The sequence below is a fragment of the Glandiceps talaboti genome, chromosome 11, assembly GCF_964340395.1.
Source record: "Glandiceps talaboti chromosome 11, keGlaTala1.1, whole genome shotgun sequence".
NCBI lineage: Eukaryota > Metazoa > Hemichordata > Enteropneusta > Spengelidae > Glandiceps > Glandiceps talaboti.
Window position 1 is genome coordinate 15264362 of NC_135559.1, and position 21513 is coordinate 15285874.

Here is a 21513-nt window from a genome sequence, read left to right on the forward strand (position 1 = left end):
ATGCAATATCTGATTTCTTTCAAATATGGCACAAAGGTGACATGTCATATGAAACATATGCATGTCAATTTGTTTTTTTATATATGCAAATTTGACCAAATGATGACATATTTGTAGTTAAAATTCAATATTTGTTGCATAACTTAAAAACTGTAATACACATACATTCCATTGAAGTGTCTATCCCCCATATTACTAGATGCAAACTATCTTTTGATATCTTGACCTTTGACCCTGATCACCTTCAGGATCAATTATAAAAATCAAACCAATTCCTGCCTATCACAGACACATTTTACATATTGCCAATAACTTTTAAATCATGTTTACAAGTAATAGTGAAGAAAGAACTATACACAACAATTATTTTTGGTGCTCATATCACTTTTACTGAATGGCAGCCATATTTGTAGTTTAAAAAAATCGTTATTTATTGCATGACTCAAAAACTAATACATAGAGACTCCATTCAAGTGTATATATCCCATAGCATCAGATGTGAGCTATCTTTTGAGACCTTGACCTTTGACCTTGACAGTGACCTTCAGGGCCATTATCAAAATCAAGCCAATTTCTACCTATCACAGACACATTGTAGTATTTGAGGGGATTTGTCTTCTATGAAGACTTGTTATTTTGGCCTAAGATATGTAGTACTCACATGTAACTTGCAGATATAAAAATGAATTGTAAACTATAGAGGTGTTCAGATTGAAGCATTGAAATACTTAACATGTCCGACAGGGATGGTTTTAGAAACAGGCCATAAATATTTGACTCAGTTTGATTGAAAACAAATTTCAATGGTTAAATGTCACAGTCAGCCAGTGTTCAATAACCCCAGATGTTTCATCCAAAACTAAGAATGTGGTGTAAATTATAGAGTTGTACAGATTGAGTGATTGCATTGGTACAAGTGATACATGTAGTTTGTAAGCTTGTTTACTCAGGTGAAAATACTTACATAGGCCTCTATTAAACAATTTGTGTATGAACCAAAATTCTGTTAATGTTTAAAACATTGGTCGGGTATTAAACAAGATTTTACCATTTGTTCATTCTCGCAAACCAGTGCTGTTATTTCTTCCGTGTCACTGTACTGCGAAGGGCGCATTTTGGACGGTGCTGTAAATGAGGCCGTGGTTTGCGACGATGCATTTGTTTGAAAATCACAACAGCTTAAATCACCCAAAACTTTGCTATAGTCAAACTCAAAGCTTGTTTTTGGTCCTTACAGGAACTTATTATTCATATATCTGGTTTTCAAGGAAATTGTCAATCTCTTTAATTTTACCCATTACTTTACGCAGTGTTTGATGGCCATATTTGAAGAAAGAACAGTGTAAATTTTGAGGTCATATCTTACAAAATTGCGATGACCCCTCGTTTTTCTTTTGATTTTAACTAAGAATGAGTCAGTGTTTTCTAGGGAAGAGTGAGAGCAAAAATGTAAGACTTCTACTTCTGAGGCAAAAACTAGTGTAAAGTAATCATCCTGTAGCCAGAAGTCAACATGTATGTACAATGTACTTTGTATATATTACGTTGCACAGTACAGTATTTGTAAAGTCAGTCTAATGTCAATGTATCATGTGACCTCAGTCATCTGATGACAACATCCATACATTCAGAGTGAAACCTAGACATGTCATTGAAATTAAACAGTTGAATACAGTGTCTTCTTTCGTGCTTTTCTTTCATATTATTCCATCATTTTGCAGAGGGAGACATTAGTGCTGAATAATTAACTAATTGCATGATCAAAGTCTGCAGTAGATGAATCAAAACGTCAAAACATCAAAGCATTCGTTTCCAATTTACCATTCCAAAGTAACGATATTTTACTTTCCTATTGATTGTTGGAACCATGCACAATATACTAGTAATCTCCACTTATTCAGATTTGACGTTTGGTACATTAAAGCAAAGGCTAAAGTCACAAGGGGGTGATTTGAAAATACAATGTAATTATAGGAATATTAATTTATCAGTGAATTGTGCAATAGCAGTAGAAGGCAATAGGATAAACAATAGACAAGTGACTTGATAACAAGGATTATTTCCTTATTTTGTTGATGGTTGAGTGATTAACTCACTGGCTTCTTTAGAGCTCTAGTCTGCGTTTAATTAAATTTGCTGTGTTGTGCGTGTATTGTAAGAAAAGTATTGTTGATGTTGATTCTACCAAACATTGCTGGTATTCCCTGGGTACTTCGTTTTTCTCCTGCATTAACACTAAACCCAAGAGGTCCAGCCCTCACTGGACTTCATAGGACATGAATTTCAAAGACAACCGACAGAACTATACTTTGTTTTTAGTAGCATTAAAGATTATTATTTTAACTTCATATCATACATGTAGTATAGAATCTGATGTTGCACAGTCATCATAAAACTACAGAACACATTCCTTATACAAAAAAATGTATTTCTAAAGCTAAAAAATAATACTGGCTAGTGAAAGTGCATTCCATGGAATGGAAGACATAAATTGGTATGTTGTTTAAGAGCCAAGCTTTTGAATTGCAGCATGGACTCTGGATTCTCTGTTTGTAGAGGGTCTATGATTCTATGTACTACACTGGATAGATTTTAGCAGTACCCCGGTATCTCTCCACCTTGTACTACACTTGATAGATCTTTAATAGCAGTATCTTTCCTTCTTGTTTCAAACTCTGTTCTCCACTGGATAGATCTTAACTGTATATCTCCAGTTTGTTTCAAACTCTGTACTACTACACAGAATAGAATCTTGGGGTGTAATGAGATGTGAATGGAAGTTTGGGAATCATTTTCAATTAGTTTTTGATTGCGAGTTGAAATTATATTTTCATCTTATGAATGATCTCATTGATGGTTTTGCTGCCACCAGTAACTAGACTGTAAGATCTGTCGTGTGTGTCGTTCAGCCCTAATTAGTCTTCTCTTCTCTTTGCTGATAGCCTGACACAACAGGTCTTAACTTACAGACAACCAGAAACTACAGTATAGTTCTCTTGAAATAAGTTGTCACAGTTTTTCGATTCAATTTCCTTGTTGTCATATTCCTAATGATGGATTGATCAGCATACATGTATGCCATGACAACAGACATGAACTTTCTAAAAACTCAAAAGCTATATTTATTAGACGCATACAACAGAAATGGGTTGACAGACACGTAGACACGTTTAAATATAATATCCTGAACACTTTCAGTGGAGAATTATTGAATAATTGTATGTTTACTTTTGTGTCATTGTACACATACTGTACTCAACCCTAGGTACATACACGTTTCTTATTAAATGACAGCAGACAGACTTTATCGACCAAATATAATGTTGATTTACTACATTGCATATTATTGTTCTTATGTAAATACTAAATATTCACCCTTTAAAGCTTTTAGGCCAAATAAAAAAGTTGTTTGGTTCCGGTTACCCGACCCCCACCTAGTTTTTCACGCCGACCCTAAACTTTTTTTTACGCATTCGAGTAAAGTAATAATAAAATTGCGGAAATCTTGCAGTCTCGCAAGAAATAGTGGGTGCAGAAATTGACTTCAACTTAAAAAGACAATATAAAACTATTCTTCCAATCTGTAATGGCTGTATGTCTGATAGGAAGAAATAAACAACACAGCGGCCATTTGGAAAAACAAGGGAAAACCTGAACTAGACACTCGCACATGAAAAAAAATATATAATAAAATAAGATAAAAGATATACCTACCCCACCTATTTTAAAATTGAATGTACATGTAATCAGAACCACACACTTTTTTACACCTTAGCTGCAACTAGGATATTTTTTTCATCAAGTAACCAAATGTATATTCACTAAAAATTGGTCAGTAATTTATAAAATGACATTGCATCTGTTAATTAGTGGTGAATGTTATCCGTGTGTCGTGTAGTGACAAGTTTAAATCTTGAATGAAAGCTTGGTTTTGAATGTCACCATGTTGAAACTGCACTAGTTTGTAACTGTAGTCTTGTTTTTTTTTCCAATCAGACAACCACAATCTATTCACTGAAAAGTGTTAAAATACCAATAATCAGACATTGTACATTTTGATTAGTGGTCGATATTATCCATTAGTACATGCATTTTTCTTCAGGTAAACTGAATAACACAGACATGAAGTATCAAATGTTACTAATAGGCATGCATATTATAGTGAAATGATATGGTTTTGTGATAATGTACATGTACATACATTTTGCTGAGACATGCAGTATCGATCAAAAAAAAATGATTTCATTAAAATGCATAGCAATGCATATTTAACTTGATAGTGAGGTCATACCCTATATAAACATGCTGTACAAATTGTTCATCTTGTGAACTCTTGAAACATAAATCAGTTGTGCATAATTTATCAAAATGGAAAGTCAGACAGTTAGATAAACCATGTATAATGCACTCATAAACCATGATAGTCTGTACAACCTTACATGTCAGAAAACAGATATTGATGAATTACATAACAGTATGCTTTTTAAGAAAGATGAATTCACTTGAAGCATAATTGTGCGATTACATTGCCTGGTACGTTTATAATATGTCCTGCCCCATGTTTTGAGCTGTTTTTGAGCATGTCACTGTCAGTTATTTTGTGTATATCTAAAGCCTCGGAGGTGAAGGTATAAAAAGATAAAACAAAATGATATACATGTACATATATTCTTGATGAAAGCTATAAAGTTTCAAGTTGATGCGTTTTTATAAACAAATTATTAATCAAAACAGTTGATATTATCTCAGAATTAAAATGTATGATTTCTTCCTCAACAAAGTTTATCTTTTCTACTTTCAAATAAAAAAATTCATATCTCTAGGTTCAAAATGAAAAGTACGTCCTTGTCACATCATATATAGAAGTAGTTATTGGACTGTATATGCATGTTGAATCATTTTGAGTTCATTGACTGTACATCTATCATTTAACTGAAATATCATGTACAATTCATTAAACTGTAGCTATATTTTGACAGTAATTACTTTCCTGACATACCAGCCTTTAGAAATGTTACATTTCATCCCATCATGTACAATGTACCAATTAATGTCACCAATTCTATTGTACTGTGCCGACTTCATGCGTGCCAATTTGTAGATATAGCCCTTGTATAATCTTTTTATACTTTAGCTCAGTTCTTTTTATTCTGTCTTAAATGCTGAGTGATGTAAGTATTAAAATGGGTCACTTGATTTAATTTTGGAAGTGGATTGATTAAAGTTAAACTTAAATGGATCATTTGTAAAATGTGGAAAGTTATCATTTTTCAAATCGTTTTAATGAACGTGTCGTGTTTATTACATACCACAAGATACACATGCAACCTTGCCAGTGTGACCTGTAATGATAGCCAAATTGTGTTGTTGTGAGTCAAAATGATAAAAACTGGCATTTCTTGTGAGTCACCACAGTGTAGTAAGAGATAAATCAATCAATCAGTGAATTTATAAAGTGCCAGTTTCCACTATGATGTACAGTTCAGAGGTGCTGTACAGTTAGAATGCTCTGGAGAACAGATACGTCTTTAGGTTCTTTTTGAAGGTGTTAGCTGTTGGCTTTTTGTCGTATTTCCAGTGGCACTGCATTCCATAGATGGGGTGCAGCACGTGAGAATGCACGCCTGCCATACGGCAACAGTTAGGGGCACTGAACCGAAAAAACATCAGCAAAGAGACACGAGGAGAAGAGCAAATTTTGGTGCGGCACTAGAAATTGTGTGGGTCAGTGATGCGTCAAATTGGCTTAGAGGACACACTGAACCTTGTCATTGATTCAGCTTTAAAATGTATTAACATCCAGGATACTTGTTGGGCAGGATGGGCTAATAATGGCCATGGGTAAAAATTAAAAATAGAAAGTAGTACATTTGTCTAAATTGTGATTTTCACAAGATGCTGCCGAATTTTGGCAATATTACCAGATGAACAAATTGTACATGTCATTTTTGACACAGTCCTTCCTAGATTTGTATAGAATAGAAAATAAATTGCATACATCTGATATGAATGATTTTTGCGATAACATGACCTATGTGCATTTTCCTCTTTATTGATGTGTACATGTACTAGACATGTAATAAACATATTACTGGGTCTGTATGTGTGTTTGCACCTTCTGGACAGGATGTTATTCCCTCTGTCACATCACTCAGGCTAGGCATACATGTACATGTATACTATCCAATCCTCACACACTGCCCTTATTTGGCCAATAGTATACATTATTTTTCCTTATAGGCTCATTACAATGTAATATGACAATATAATTTTTATAACTTGTAAGTTTTAAACTTGTACCTCAATTTAGAAAGAAAAGGAAATTTTCTTCTCATTCTTACACTTATTTTGCGTGGCTGCACAGTGGTTTCTTAGATTCATTCTCCATGTATTTTAATTGTCATTGGCCTGTCATTTGTTGTTGGTTTTACTGTGATTTGTTTCTTGTTTATTTTCCCCTACTATAACACATAGTGACATAAAAGATATTGATAGCTTGATGTAATTTGTGTAAGTTTAGAGATCACAGCTGAATGGATTTTTCTTGTCACTGATGTCAGTTTTATTTTCCACTATGACCAACTTGTCAACTACAATGTAGATCTTTTATATGGATGCCTTCACCTTTGATTCTGTTGTACTTTGATATCGTGATGAAGAAAAACACATTCCTTGATAAAAACTTTTGATAAAAATAAGTTATCCCACTATACATGTACATAATTTTTAACAGATTTCTCACTCAGTTATTGAGTTTCCTCATAAATGTATTAAGTGTATACAATTCTACCAGGTTTCTACTTCTCTGAGCTCCCCTTCAAAATAAAGTTACAACGTATGAAAATCTATGCATGTTTTACCAGATTTGCCCTTCTAGTATTGACATTCCCCTCATCAAAGTTATGGCACATGGTATGGAAAGCTAATATGCATGTTAGTTTTTGTGTCAAGATAAAATCTACCTGTGTTCCCAAGGGTTTTTATAGAGCTCCCTACAAAACTCCTATACAGGTACAGAAATCTATACAAGTTTTATTAGATTTCTAGTCTACCGGTAGTTCCTATAAGATACAATTATAATCACTATGATCTCACCAATCACTATGTCTAGTCAAAGTCAAACATTTTACCATTGATATGGTTAAACCCCATGCTTTAGGCCAAGGGTAAACTGCATGTCAGTAGTAATCCATCACAAATTGACAGGTGATTGTAATTTTTTTACTTCCTTCAGATAATTGCTCATTAATATTCAATTAGTACAGCTGTACTATAAAACTAAAATCATGTGGAACACGATAACATCAAGTTTATATGAACGCTGTCAGAGGTTAGCACAGATTTCTGTGCTTCTGTGCTAGCGTAACGACTTTGACTAGATGTAGTGAGTGGAGATAATCATAGTAATCATAACTCATATCATATAGGAATAAGACTATCAGATTTCACCCTCTTGGTTTTCAAACCTTAGCAAAAATGTTGTGCATGTGTTACCAGATTTTCCACAACTATGCCAAAAAAGAAGATGAAGCACTATCAGGTTATTGTACATTTGTACATGTATAAAAAATGAAATACTAATGAGATTCACAAGGGTAATGTATATCCAATGACCCCTATTTTCTAGACATTAAGTCAATTAAGTCTACTTTATGTGTAATCATGGGTCATCAATTCTAATACAGACATTTCCTGCTTGAATATGATGTGTTGACAGGTGTGCAATGTTCACGACTTGAAGTAGAACACTATAAAATGCTAGTACTAGTAGTAGGAGAGGGCAATTTGTAGATCATTTTATGAGTAAAATATCACTGATGCCATATGTGACCATCATAGTAAAATGGGGATAGTGTTTTCCTCCCAAATGAAATAACTGCTAACGCAACATTTTTTTATCAAAATAAATTATCACATCAATTTTTTAGGGCAATCCTGATAATATAAGTATGATCTTTTACAGGTATTGTGGTAATTATCTAATAAACAAGTGATTTTGAATTATGTATAGTGTAGATTACCTCAATATATGCCTGATGTATCAGCAACATCTGCATATAATGTTAGTTACACATATAAGTCAGGCTACCAGGGATGTAGGTAATTAGATGTTATTGCCCAACATTTTTCTTTGTTCAGGCAAGGAAAAATATGAGTAATCTAAGGGGCCCTTGTCACTACGAGTCGCTAGGGTAACCAAGACAAGATTAGATGTGTTTGTGGTTACAAACAATATGACAAGATTGTTTTTGATGACATTGATTACTTAAATTCATGTTTATGAATGGAAGGATACTAGATTTCCTATAATGCACCATTCAATATGGTGGGTTTACAAATAAGCTCTCAATGGCAGGTTTCAATTTACTTTTCTGCGTTTGACAGTCAGATTTAGCCAAGTGAACTGCTTAAGCTACAATTTTCTATTGATTTCTATAAGTCTATTGAGGCTACCACCTGGCTTATACATACATTTTGTAGTCTAGATATGAAATATTTAAGTCTGTGTGCCCTGGACTATTGTTAATTCGAGACCTGTTCAGACATGTAAAAATAACGATCATCATTTGGGACTATTTAAGAGTGGGATTGATTGGTTAATTAATTGATTGATTGATTGTATCACATCTCATAACATTTAATGATATACAACGTGTATTGTGAGATACATACATTGTATTCAGGATAATTTATCAATATTAATTTAACTTCATGCATCATTACCCAGGCATAAAAAAATTATATTTGTACTGCATGTATATCAAGAATAAGTGCATGTAATGAAACAATATCTAATAAATATTCATGTGTGATAAGACCCATGAGACAATAGTGTTCAACAGTACAGGTAAAAAAAAGTTTTAATTAGGTGTTTCTTGGCAACTGTGCTAAAATTACGGGATGTGAAGATACAAAATGACTCCCCAGTAATAAGTTTATGAAAATACTTTTATTTCCAGGAATGACATATCCCTTTAATAATAAAAACACTGGTGGTGAGTGAGGCGAAGGTTTCAGTAAAATGCTGGTGGGTTGCCAGTGCGTTATAATGAGGCACTAGGGGAATTTGTTTTTTGTTTATTTATTTATTCAACACACTAAAAAAAGTTGTACAAATGTTTGTATTGGTCAAGCGAATTTTATGTTTTCTAATTTTTCGTGAAAATTTGCAGGCAATAATGAGTTAACAAATCAGTGTTTGAATCTTCTAACAATATACATTTGCAAACCATGTCCACTAAATAAAACAGAGTATTGTCTAGCTCAACAGAAATTGACTTAGCTACATTTCATCTTCAGGCTCAACCAACATCTTGCAACATTTTATCATATGGCTCAACAAAAATCTTTCAAGCATTGTTACATTTTATCATCTGACTCAACAAACATCTTTCAAATATTGCTACATTTATAGTCTGATGACAAAAATCTTAAAACATTGTGACATTTTATTATTTGGGAAGACAAAAATCTTACTAATATTGCTACATTTTATTGTCTGGCTGGACAAAAATCTTTGATAAGTTACTAGTATTGCAACATTTCCTGTGTATGAAATACTGTTATCTCAGCAGATCATTGCCAAATCAGTTACGATGTAACAAGATAATGGTGTCACATGCAAAGAAAATGTATCAATGTTTAAGATGTTTTTGTTGAGCCAGACTATGAAATCTAACACTGTCAGTAAAAATGTCATTGAGTTACATGTAGATAATGCTCTTTCAGTTGAAATGGTTATAGAATACTAGTATTATTAACATTGCATAGACATTGACAAATTGAATTTGCTGAATAGATGAATTTGATTTGAATTTTCAATTTGCTATCTAAATAGATAAAATAGTATCTTGTGACAAGTAATATAATATTCTCATTTAATAATAAAATCTGCAGGGTATGGTAAACATATCAAAGGGAATCCATGGTTACTGTTGAGATACAGAGTAGACATGCTACTCTGGTAATCGATGTCTCGGTTTACTAAGGTAAACGCAAACTAAAACTACTGTTGTTCGATGTGGTAGTTTACATTTATAAGTGGATGCTGCTATCGTGGAGATCTAATCACCCTGTGATCACAACAGTGTAAAGTCTCCACCAATGTACACTGCAAGATCATGTACAAATGTGAGTTATCAGAAATGTCACCCTACTGTGAGTACAATTAAACCAATGTCCATTCAATAGTGTATATCAACAGGTCGCCACGTTAGTTTTAGTAATGAAATTTCTACTCAGTCAAAGTATTTGTTAGAAGCAAAACCCAAATTTTTGCCAACATTTCGTCACCATCATAATGGGTATACTACAATGGGGTATTTGTCTGAGACACAGAAAATTACATAGTTTTTAGTTTTTGTCTATTTAAGTAAAGTGGGACCTCTTTTGCGAGAGTGGTATTTTACATTGATAGATATGACTTTTGTTAGTGTGATCATACAAATATACATGTTAACTTTCTCCACGTATGCACTTTAATTAAAGTGACAATATGGATGAGTTATGGAATCTTTATTTTAGGATTTTTGATTAACAACTTGTCTGTGTTTCTATTTTAAAGAACGATGTAAAACAATTAGACAGACTGAGTGAGTCTGTGTCTTTTTTTAACTCCATGGCGTAAATTACAAATTAAAAAAAAAATATGTGGAAGTTTGTTATTGTATATACAGGAAGTTATTTGTAAATATAGTGGGTAAACACGAGTAATATTACAGAACCTCATGACACTGAGTGTAAGTGTGGCAGATCTGCTTGCCGCATTCTCTGCTCACATGCTTTCATGAGTGCCTTCATTTGAATATCATTTGCATGTAGGTATACATATAGTATTTTCGGTATTGCACAGCAGTGCAAATACCATGAGTATGCGTGTGCTCTGTTGCAAGTAATCACTGAGACATTATATGTAATAATAGTCTATATGGTTACCAAGTAGATAAAGATATACTAGATACTAGGAATCATATAACGAGGCAAACGCTGAAAAATGATCCATGTCGTAACTTATTACGAAGTCGTGATTATTGTAACTGTACCACTAGGCATTGCACAATTTGTATACACATGTTTGATTAGACATACCTTGAAACGTGAGACCTTAATACTAATAGGTTGTACCGATAAGTTACCATGGTTACCAATCAGACAGACTAGTTTTCGGGTAGTGTTCGGCTGAAAGCATCTCATCTTGAAAAACATGAATCCATGAAAACATAGAAGAGTAGAGATCATATTTCCAAGAGGTCTGTGTGATCTGATTTCACATAAAAACGACAAACTCTAATTACATGTATTTTTACATCAAAAAAGGATGTGCATTCAAATTGTAGTCGGCTCACTTTTTGAACTTCAGAAGATTTATTTTTTGGCCTTTTGCTTGAGAAGATTTCTGTCAATTAATTTGATGCTGTCACACCAATACAAATAAAATGTAAACCCTCACTATTTTGTTCCCGATTGGAAAATACTGCAAATCAGCAACTGGTTCCCAAAGACCTATTTTTAGCACATAATCTGGTGCATTGGTTATAATATAAAAGAAATGTTAAAGGCTAGATTTTCAATCCCAGGCTCTCACATTGGCATATTTGTATCAGTGGAGCCATAGGGATTCAATAGGATTATTCTTCTGTTCTGGACCAACTTGTTCAGTAGATAAAGCTTTGCTATAGTACATATGATATTTAAATGTCCAGTTATTTGAATACATACTGAGACATGTATTTACATACACTGAAATTACAATGCCATTCTATATAATAGTATGCATATCATGACATTGGAATTGAAAGTGTAGTACATTTACATACATACATACATACATACATACATACATACATACATACATACATGCATACATGCATACATGCATACATACATGCATGCATGCATGCATGCATACATACATACATACATACATACATACATACATACATACATACATATTTTATTTATTTATTTATTATAAAACCGTGTACACAAGAAGTGATATACACATACACACACATACATACATACATACATACATACATACATGCATACATACATACATACATACATACATACATACATACATACATACATACATATACATACACACAAATATGCATGCATGCATAGATACATACATACAGATGGACATGGACAGACAGACAGACAGACAGACACACACACACACACACATGCACACACACACACACACACATGCACACACATACCCACATACGCACCCACTTATTATGAATTTAGCATGTGCGTTTGAGTTTGAGTTAATGCTTATCAAATTGAAAGGTTCCTAAGTATTGGACTAAGAAGTTAATATTCACATTTGAATATGCCAGTATACAAGAAATGGTTGCTATAAATCAGTTTTCTTCAGCTGAACTTTACAAGAATGAAAATGTTCTACTAGTTATTGGATATGTAGTCATGAACATATCTACTTCGCAAATCAAATATGATACTGTCTTCCGTAGAAATTTAATATCATTTATTTTTTCCACTTCACATCACTATCTGTCTAACTTTGGTTGTCAAAGTGCAATGATAAAATGAAGGATTATCAGAGATTTGCTAAATTTATCACCAAGGTTATTTTTAAGTAACATGACTGTCTGTCTGTTAAATAATGACACATACAGCTGTACATGCTGGATTCTTCACAGGGAAGCATCACAAGTTGGCTGCTAACAGAACCCAGCAATGCCGTGAGTGTCAGTGTAGTGTAGTGTACTTTGGGTATACATGTATATGACTCAAGTACTTGTGATGTTCTCTGCAAATGTTCTCTGCATTTTGCGAGTGAAAGTGCTGTGTTAAATATAGTATGGCACACTTGCGTATCTGCAAGAGTGCTTATGGCACTTTCTGCAACCATAGTTTACAAACAAAGCAAAATGTAATAACAGAACCTCATGAAACGTGAATGCCAGTATGGTGTACATGCACTCAGGATATTTGCAGTGTTTGTGGTATTCTCTGAGGCTGTACTTTCATGAACAAAGTGAGAGAATGTGCGGTCCATATTTACAATTTGTGAAAAGTAAACTGTTACATACATATGATATCCATGTAGTCCAGATTTCAGGTTAATTAATATCAAATGTGTCTGATATTAGAACATTCCACTGACTTTGTTTTCTTTGTACTACAGGTTGGTATTCATGGTATCAAAATTGAATTTTACAATGAGAAAGGAAACAAACGTACAGCAACATATCTACCTGAAGTAGCATCTGAACAAGGTATGTATATAGTAGGTAGATGGCTTTCTTGAAGGTCTGTACTGTCAGAGTATAGGTTAGAGTTTGATAAAAAGAGATCATCATAGAAAAATACATACTCTGGTTAAATGGTAATGATACAAGGTATGTATACAGATTATAGATAGATGGCTTAATTTCTTGAAGCTGTGTACTGTCAGAGTATAGGTTGGAGTTCAATCGGAGAGACCATCATAGAAAAGTATATACTTCTGGTTAAAGGAGAAAGAGACCTTGTGAACAAGGTATGTATATAGATAGATGACTTTATTTCTTGAAGCTGTGTAATGTCCGAGTATAGGTTAGAGTTTGATAAGAGAGTCCATCATAGAAAAGTAATATTCTGTTGAAAGGGGAACGATACTTTGTGAAAATTTGGATGCTAAATAAATGAGATAAAATGCATCAATTTGGTTTTCATTCATTTTCACTTATTAATGCATAGCTGGCATCGATGTGAACTTAGGTGGACATAATGTCTGAGACTTGCACGGCAACTTTCGTTAAACATACAAGAATAACAATAGAAGCTGTTGATTACTGGTATTAAAGTGAAGTTGCCGTGCAAGTCTCATGTCACTTCAGTCTAAGTTCTGATCAATGTCAACTCTGTACTGATATGTAAAAGTGTGTGACACTATCACATTGTATATGATTTATCATCCTTGTTGTTATTTCAATTTGAATTCACAAGATATTCTTCCCCTTTCTATAACTGACTGACTGCCTTACATATCATGTTTTTACCTTTGAAAAACAGGCCTGGATAGAAGAACAGCATGTGAACTTATTTCATATCCATTCATACATGTCTGCTCTACATGACTTTCTTGTTTGAAATCAGAGTTTCACATAGCAACACTACATAGTATTCCATCCTTCAGTACATTCTATTTTAAGTGTAGATTTACTACATTACTAAATACATGTATGTCATGTCTCTGTTCCTCAAACTGTCATTAATCAAAGTATCTTGCTAGAATAAACTTTCTGAATATCTTTCCCAATGCTATTCATCGTATTCCTAATCCAACAAAATATAGTATAATTATACCTCATTGTAGTAGGTACATGTATAGACTGTCTACAGTGCCAGGGTGCACCCTGTCTTGAGAAAAAGACCAGTCAGGTTTATTTCTGTGTAATCTGATTATTACTTTCAACTTATGTATAATAAAATAGCATCTTGATAATTCTCTTTCTATCAAGGGGTATTTTTTTGTTAAACAATTAATAGTAGTTGGGCAGAAGGGGATTAATTTGTTCAATTTTGAAATCTTTTAAAGAAGTCCTACTGCACTTGACATGTGTTCAGTCATTTTGGGGATTTCCTGCAAGGGGTTATGGGAAAACCTCAGGTGATGACATCACATTTATCCTAAGCTCTTTGTATTGATGTTCTTTTTATGGCCTCAGGCTGGCATAGATGTTTGTAGGACACTCAGCATGGCCTCAGGCTGGCATAGATGTAGATGTTTGCAGGTGCCTTGAACACTCTCAGCATGGTCTCAGGCTAGCATAGATGTTTGTAGGTGCCTTGAACACTCTCAGCATGGCCTCAGGCTGGCATAGATGTATGTAGGTGCCTTGAACATTCTCAGCATGGCCTCAGGCTGGCATAGATGTTTGCAGGTGCCTTGAACACTCTCAGCATGGCCTCAGGCTTGCACAGATGTTTGTAGGTGCCTTGAACATTCTCAGCATGGCCTCAGGCTGGCATAGATGTTTGCAGGTGCCTTGAACACTCTCAGCATGGCCTCAGACTGGCATAGATGTTTGCAGGTGCCTTGAACATTCTCAGCATGGCCTCAAACTGGCATAGATGTTTGCAGGTGCCTTGAACAGTCTCAGCATGGCCTCAAACTGGCATAGATGTTTGCAGGTGCCTTGAACAGTCTCAGCATGGCCTCAAACTGGCATAGATGTTTGCAGGTGCCTTGAACAATCTCAGCATGGCCTCAGGCTGGCATAGATGTATGTAGGTGCCTTGAACACTCTCAGCATGGCCTCAGACAAGTATAGATGTTTTTAGGTGCCTTGAACATTCTCAGCATGGTCTCAGACTGGCATACATGTCTGAAGTTGCCTTGAACAGTCTCAGCATGGCCTCAGACTGGCATAGATGTATGTAGGTGCCTTGAACACTCTCAGCATGGCCTCAGACTGGCATACATGTCTGAAGTTGCCTTGAACAGTCTCAGCATGGCCTCAAACTAGCATAGATGTGTGTAGGTGCCTTGAACACTCTCAGCATGGCCTCAGACAAGCATAGATGTTTGTAGGTGCCTTGAACATTCTCAGCATGGTCTCAGACTGGCATACATGTCTGAAGTTGCCTTGAACATTCTCAGCATGGCCTCAAACTAGCATAGATGTTTGTAGGTGCCATGAACACTCTCAGCATGGCCTCAGGCTGGCATAGATGTATGTAGGTGCATTGAATCCTCTCCTGTTAGTGGTCTTGATTCTCTTATTACATGCCTATATCTAAAATTAGCAACTGTCAACCTTCTAGGAAAGCCATCTCTCAGCGGTTCAGGTGAAACCAATGATGTTTGTATGTCAAACAACAATTTGTTATATCATGCAACTTGTCAATTTGTGAAGTGACTGTGAAAAGTATCAGTAGCAATGTTAGGGCAAAGTAGATCTTTGTCACTAGGGTATCAAGTTAATGTAAGTATTTTATGACGGTGTCAATTTCTTACTACCTGCCACAATTTCAGATTGCATGCCATCCTAACCTACGAAGTACAGATTTGTTGATGCAAAACACATTGCAATAAATCATTGTAGTCCACATGCTTTTAAATTAACCAGCTGATGTACATAACTGAGCTGTTGCAAGCGATCCTAGACTTCAAGAAGCAAGTCATTGGAAAAGTAGAAAGGTCCACTTTGGATTAGAAATAAGATCTAGGTTTGAAATACGGTTGTTGGCCAAACCAACTTTTTCTATACCTCTGTCCATGGCCTTTCCATTTGGCAGGGACTATGCTCTGTCAGACAACTGTTAAGTGAGATTAAAGATAACACAACCATTCAATCAAGGCTTGTCAGTGCACCATTAAACTCACACATATCTGAGATGAAAGATAACACAGCCTTTCAATCAATGAATGCTTGTCAGTGTATTATATACTTTCAGAAAATGATAATTTTCCAAAGATCGTAGGCTTAATCATGTTTACATTGCACAGTCCAACTAACCCTCCAAGTTGGTTCTAATCTAGTCTAGTTCCTGTACAGTATCATTACGATTTATACCTTCACTCACACAGTATAGTCAAGGCCCTGACAAAAGGTGTTAATTATGGTTCAACCCCCATAGTGAGCAAAGCACTAAAAGCGCATGTCACTAGTAATAATGGACTGTCATCACCGCTCATTAAATATTCATTTGGTACAGTACGATGTCCAATGTCCAACCAGAACTCCACCGCCAGTCCGTTTACAATAAATGACGTGGGGACGCAACATCATAATCATGTTTATATGAACACTGTAGGAGGGAGCACAGGAATGTGTGCTGATTGAGGGAATTTGACCAGACGGTGGTTGTGGTTAGGGTACCGTTAGAAACCATGTGCACAGTCTTGTCATCCAGACTAGTTCTAATCATGTGGTTAAGCTATTGATGTCATTTCAAAGCTAGTCTAGTTCCTATACGGTATCATTACCATTTAAACCTCCACTCACAGTCTAGTTCCTATACGGTATCATTACTATTTACACCTCCACTCACATAGTCTAGTTCCTAAACAGTATCATTACCATTTACACCTCCACTCACAGTCTAGTTCCTATATGGTATCGTTACCATTTACACCTCCACTCACAGTCTAGTTCCTATATGGTATCATTACCATTTACACCTCCACTCACATAGTCTAGTTCCTATACAGTATCGTTACCATTTACACCTCCACTCACAGTCTAGTTCCTATATGGTATCATTACCATTTACACCTCCACTCACATAGTCTAGTTCCTATACAGTATCGTTACCATTTACACCTCCACTCACAGTCTAGTTCCTATATGGTATCATTACCATTTACACCTCCACTCACATAGTCTAGTTCCTATACAGTATCGTTACCATTTACACCTCCACTCACAGTCTAGTTCCTATACGGTATCATTACCATTTACACCTCCACTCACATAGTCTAGTTCCTATACAGTATCATTATCATTTACACCTCCACTCACAAACTAGTTCCTATACGGTATCATTACTATTTACACCTCCACTCACATAGTCTAGTTCCTATACAGTATCATTATCATTTACACCTCCACTCACAGTCTAGTTCCTATACGGTATCATTACTATTTACACCTCCACTCACATAGTCTAGTTCCTATACAGTATCATTACCATTTACACCTCCACTCACATAGTCTAGTTCCTATACGGTATCATTACCATTTACACCTCCACTCACATAGTCTAGTTCCTATACAGTATCATTATCATTTACACCTCCACTCACAGTCTAGTTCCTATACGGTATCATTACTATTTACACCTCCACTCACATAGTCTAGTTCCTATACAGTATCATTATCATTTACACCTCCACTCACAGTCTAGTTCCTATACGGTATCATTACTATTTACACCTCCACTCACATAGTCTAGTTCCTATACAGTATCGTTACCATTTACACCTCCACTCACAGTATAGTCCATGTCATCACTCTAGAAGTCTTGAGATGCATGAGATGTAATTTAAAATTCATCCACAGCCACTCACAGTCATTAACATCATGTCTTTGTTAATCAATCTCAACATTCTAACCAATGACACAGTCCCTCATAAAGTTATAAGTGTTTAATGGGGCAGTTATGTAATGTCCAAATATGGTATATTTGTCAGCTCAGGATGCTACTTATACACTATTTACATCACTATAACAGTTAGGGTTCACTGATTGGATGAACCACTTTTTGTGTTGATTGAGAGACTTTGACCAGACGTGGTTTTAATCGTTAGAAACCACATTGGCATCCAGACATCTCAAAGTGGGAAGAATTAAAGACCCAATAAGAATTACACCTATTTTCTGATCATAGCTTTATGAAAACATTGTAAGTGAAGTGCCAGGTTTGGTAGGGGAAAGTGACAGCAAAATCCCCACATGACAGGATGCCAGGCTACATCAGTTTACATTGTACCGTACTAAGTTCTTATTTCTGTATTTTTTTGTTACAGGCTGGGATAAAATACAGACTATAGACACACTGCTACAGAAAGGTGGATACAAATCAGCAATAAGCGTAGATTTCCGTAAGACAATTAAACTTACCCGCTACCGTAGTGAGAAAATTACCATTAGCTATGCAGACTATGTCGGTACTCGCCAGAAACAGATGTTAATGAATGGACATGTTTGATGAAGATGACAGCCACATAGAGACTCCTCCGTCTTATACGGAAGCTTTGCTCAGATATGTGTATTCTTGTCTTACCAGTGTCGTCGATTTCTTTGTCTCTCCTTTCCGAGGCGCACACGAAGATTGATTGGTGGATGGTAATTTTAGATTATTTACTTTGTGTCCAAAGAACTTGTATTTGATTCGTTACTGTCCTGCAGCAAATAATATTACTTATTTGTTGGTGTTATTTAACACAGCAATACTATGAACAAATAATGAAAATTTAAAATAACAACTTATTAGTTTGTACAACTGTGTTTGCGATCTGCAACTGTATTTGTACAGTATTTTTGCTAAGGCTTGGGAACCCCGATCGGTAACAGAAAGGGAGAAAGGGGTAAAAATGGCAGTGTTTCCCCATAGAGTCTATGGTAATTTTGTTTGCGAACCAGTGTGCCCTCTGAGCCAATTTGATGCACCACTGACGCACACAATTTCTAGTGACACACCAAAATTTGGTGTTCCCCCATCTCTTACTATGTGGTGACTCACAAGTAATGCCAGTTTTTATCATTTTGACTCACAACAACAAGATTTGGCTATTATTAGAGGGTACACTGCTTACCCCCCTTAGCAAAAACACTGTTGTAATCTGCTAGTACCTGGTAGGTCCTTTGCCATCACTGGGCTATTAGCAGAACTAATATTAGGAGTATTACCAATACTTTACCTTTTACCTAGCATACATTGTTATGGTCACTTGATAAATTAAAGTGAATATTACCCTTCAGCCTTCAACAGGACTTCCCTCCTGGAATATATAGTATTCAAAACAGTGCAAATATCACAGTTTTAATCTGATTGTGATTATCAGTCACTTTTTGGACTGGACGCTCATTTTCAAAATGTTGGCTTGATGAAAAAAACTTGTTGAGTCAGTCATTTGCCAGTACTGAGCCAACTGCAGACAACCACTGAATAATATTCACAGGACTTAAAGTAGCAGTAGTCCAGGAGTAAGTAACTATTAAACATAATGTCTAGACTACCAAATTTTAAAATAAGGTACCATAGTATTAGTAGTCAGTAAGACCAATGGTAGTCAATCAAACACTTCATTTTGGTTAAGATCTGACTACCAAGCCTAGATGTTGAATTTGAGTCATGCGTTCACAGTACTTGACCATTGCAAGTTACCAGCCCAGCTTTATACTGCATTTACTCAGAACTAGTAATGGCCTAGTACTTGACCAGTGCAAGTGACCAGTCGTACTTCACACGCAAATAAAACTAACATCAATGCCAATACTTTGCCATTATTGATGTTGATACATTCCACAAAGCTAACAACTGCTGTGGATGCTTACAAATTTACAATACAAGTTCTTTGGATACATATAGATAGCTCCATACAGGAGTTGTCTGATAATTGCACATGTTGATTTGTCTCGAAAAATAATGTAGATTTCATGCAAAGTTTGTCAACTTGTGATTATAATCAAGAGACTGGGTAGTGATTTCACTCGTTAGAAAACATGGAGAATCAATGTATAGATCGATGAATATACGTTGAAGCTCAAATGGAATATCAAAAAATGAGGTAATGAGATAAGTGAAATATCCGAGTTTGGTTATATTTATCTCCACATTGCTGTAGAGAATGAAATTATGTGTCAGGAGATTGACAAACTCTTGCAGTTAACTGTACAATTATGTACCGCCACAGGGAGCCTTCTGTCCAATTATATGTACACTAATAATGAATATGACACTTGTAAAAAGCAGCGAAAGCTATTGGACCAGATCCCCTGTGACATCATGAATATTTAACAATGAAAAATATGACAAATTACAATCTGGTGGTACTTGATACCTTTTCTAATAAGTGAAGGGCATATCGTGTTAGCAGCTGGACATCAATTGATACCATATACTTCGAATATTCGGCCAGAAGCAAAAGCCGATGAAGGGAGTTTGTTTCCTGTAGTGCTGTATAGGAACTTGTGGGAAAAAGCTGTACATGTGCATGATGGCTGCATCTTGAGCTCTGTGAGCTCACTTTAATTATGTTGAAATCAGGCACATTTATAGATTGGGGAGGGCAGGATTTCATCTATGGATGATGTACCCCCTCTATAGTTCATAAAAGGCATCCTGTGCTGGTACATGTATATATGTTTCTGTTCGCTAATCCACCACTTTGTGTAAAGTCTCTGTACCATCAAATGGTACATTATTTCATTCCATAATGTTGTATTAAACCCTTGGCCTGTACTCTCATTTTCGGTGATCAGAAATTGTACTAGATTGTATTAGGGGTTTTAAAAGGCTGGAAATTTCTGTCATGGTCAGAACAAAGTGAAAATGTGTTAAGAAATGTCAGTGACTTCATTTTGTATCGTAGACAGCAGTGGTTGAAAAAGTTGTAGGAGATACATACGTGTCATTTCACCCCCCATCCCTAAATTTGCCAAATAATGGTACATTCCTTTTGTAATCTTAGGAAGGATCAGTCTACTTTATGAGCAATAGGGGTGAGATGGTATGTATGTGTAAAAAGGATCTCTTTAGGTTTGTGGGTGTGTATGTAATATTTAGGCCAGCTGTATGCATGGTCTGATTATGTGCATGTATTAATATTTAGAATGTCAAGTTCTTCTGCAAACTGCAACTGCAGTTTGTTGCACAGTATTAGTAATGGTATCTAGAATCTATACAGTGTCTATTCTAGTCTCTATTTACATAGATTCATTTTTAGCACACGGTCTTCAAAGCAAATCTATTTTGTGTTCATGATACAAAATTATTTCCCTGTGAAGGGAACCTTGGTGTTTCATTCATGATAATGTTCTGATGTAG

The 21513-nt window shown here is 35.3% G+C and overlaps 1 protein-coding gene across 1 annotated transcript in view; it reads left to right on the forward strand.

Moving 5' to 3' along the window:
• The window catches only part of LOC144442458 (nuclear protein AMMECR1-like), a 48249-nt gene extending 29454 nt beyond the window's left edge, over positions 1 to 18795 (forward strand). The window contains exons 4-5 of the mRNA XM_078131816.1: positions 13160 to 13250; positions 18491 to 18795. Coding sequence (XP_077987942.1) covers positions 13160 to 13250; positions 18491 to 18672 — 273 coding nt within the window. The 3' untranslated portion in view covers positions 18673 to 18795. The remainder of the gene's footprint in view (positions 1 to 13159; positions 13251 to 18490) is intronic.
• Positions 18796 to 21513: the final 2718 nt, after the last annotated feature.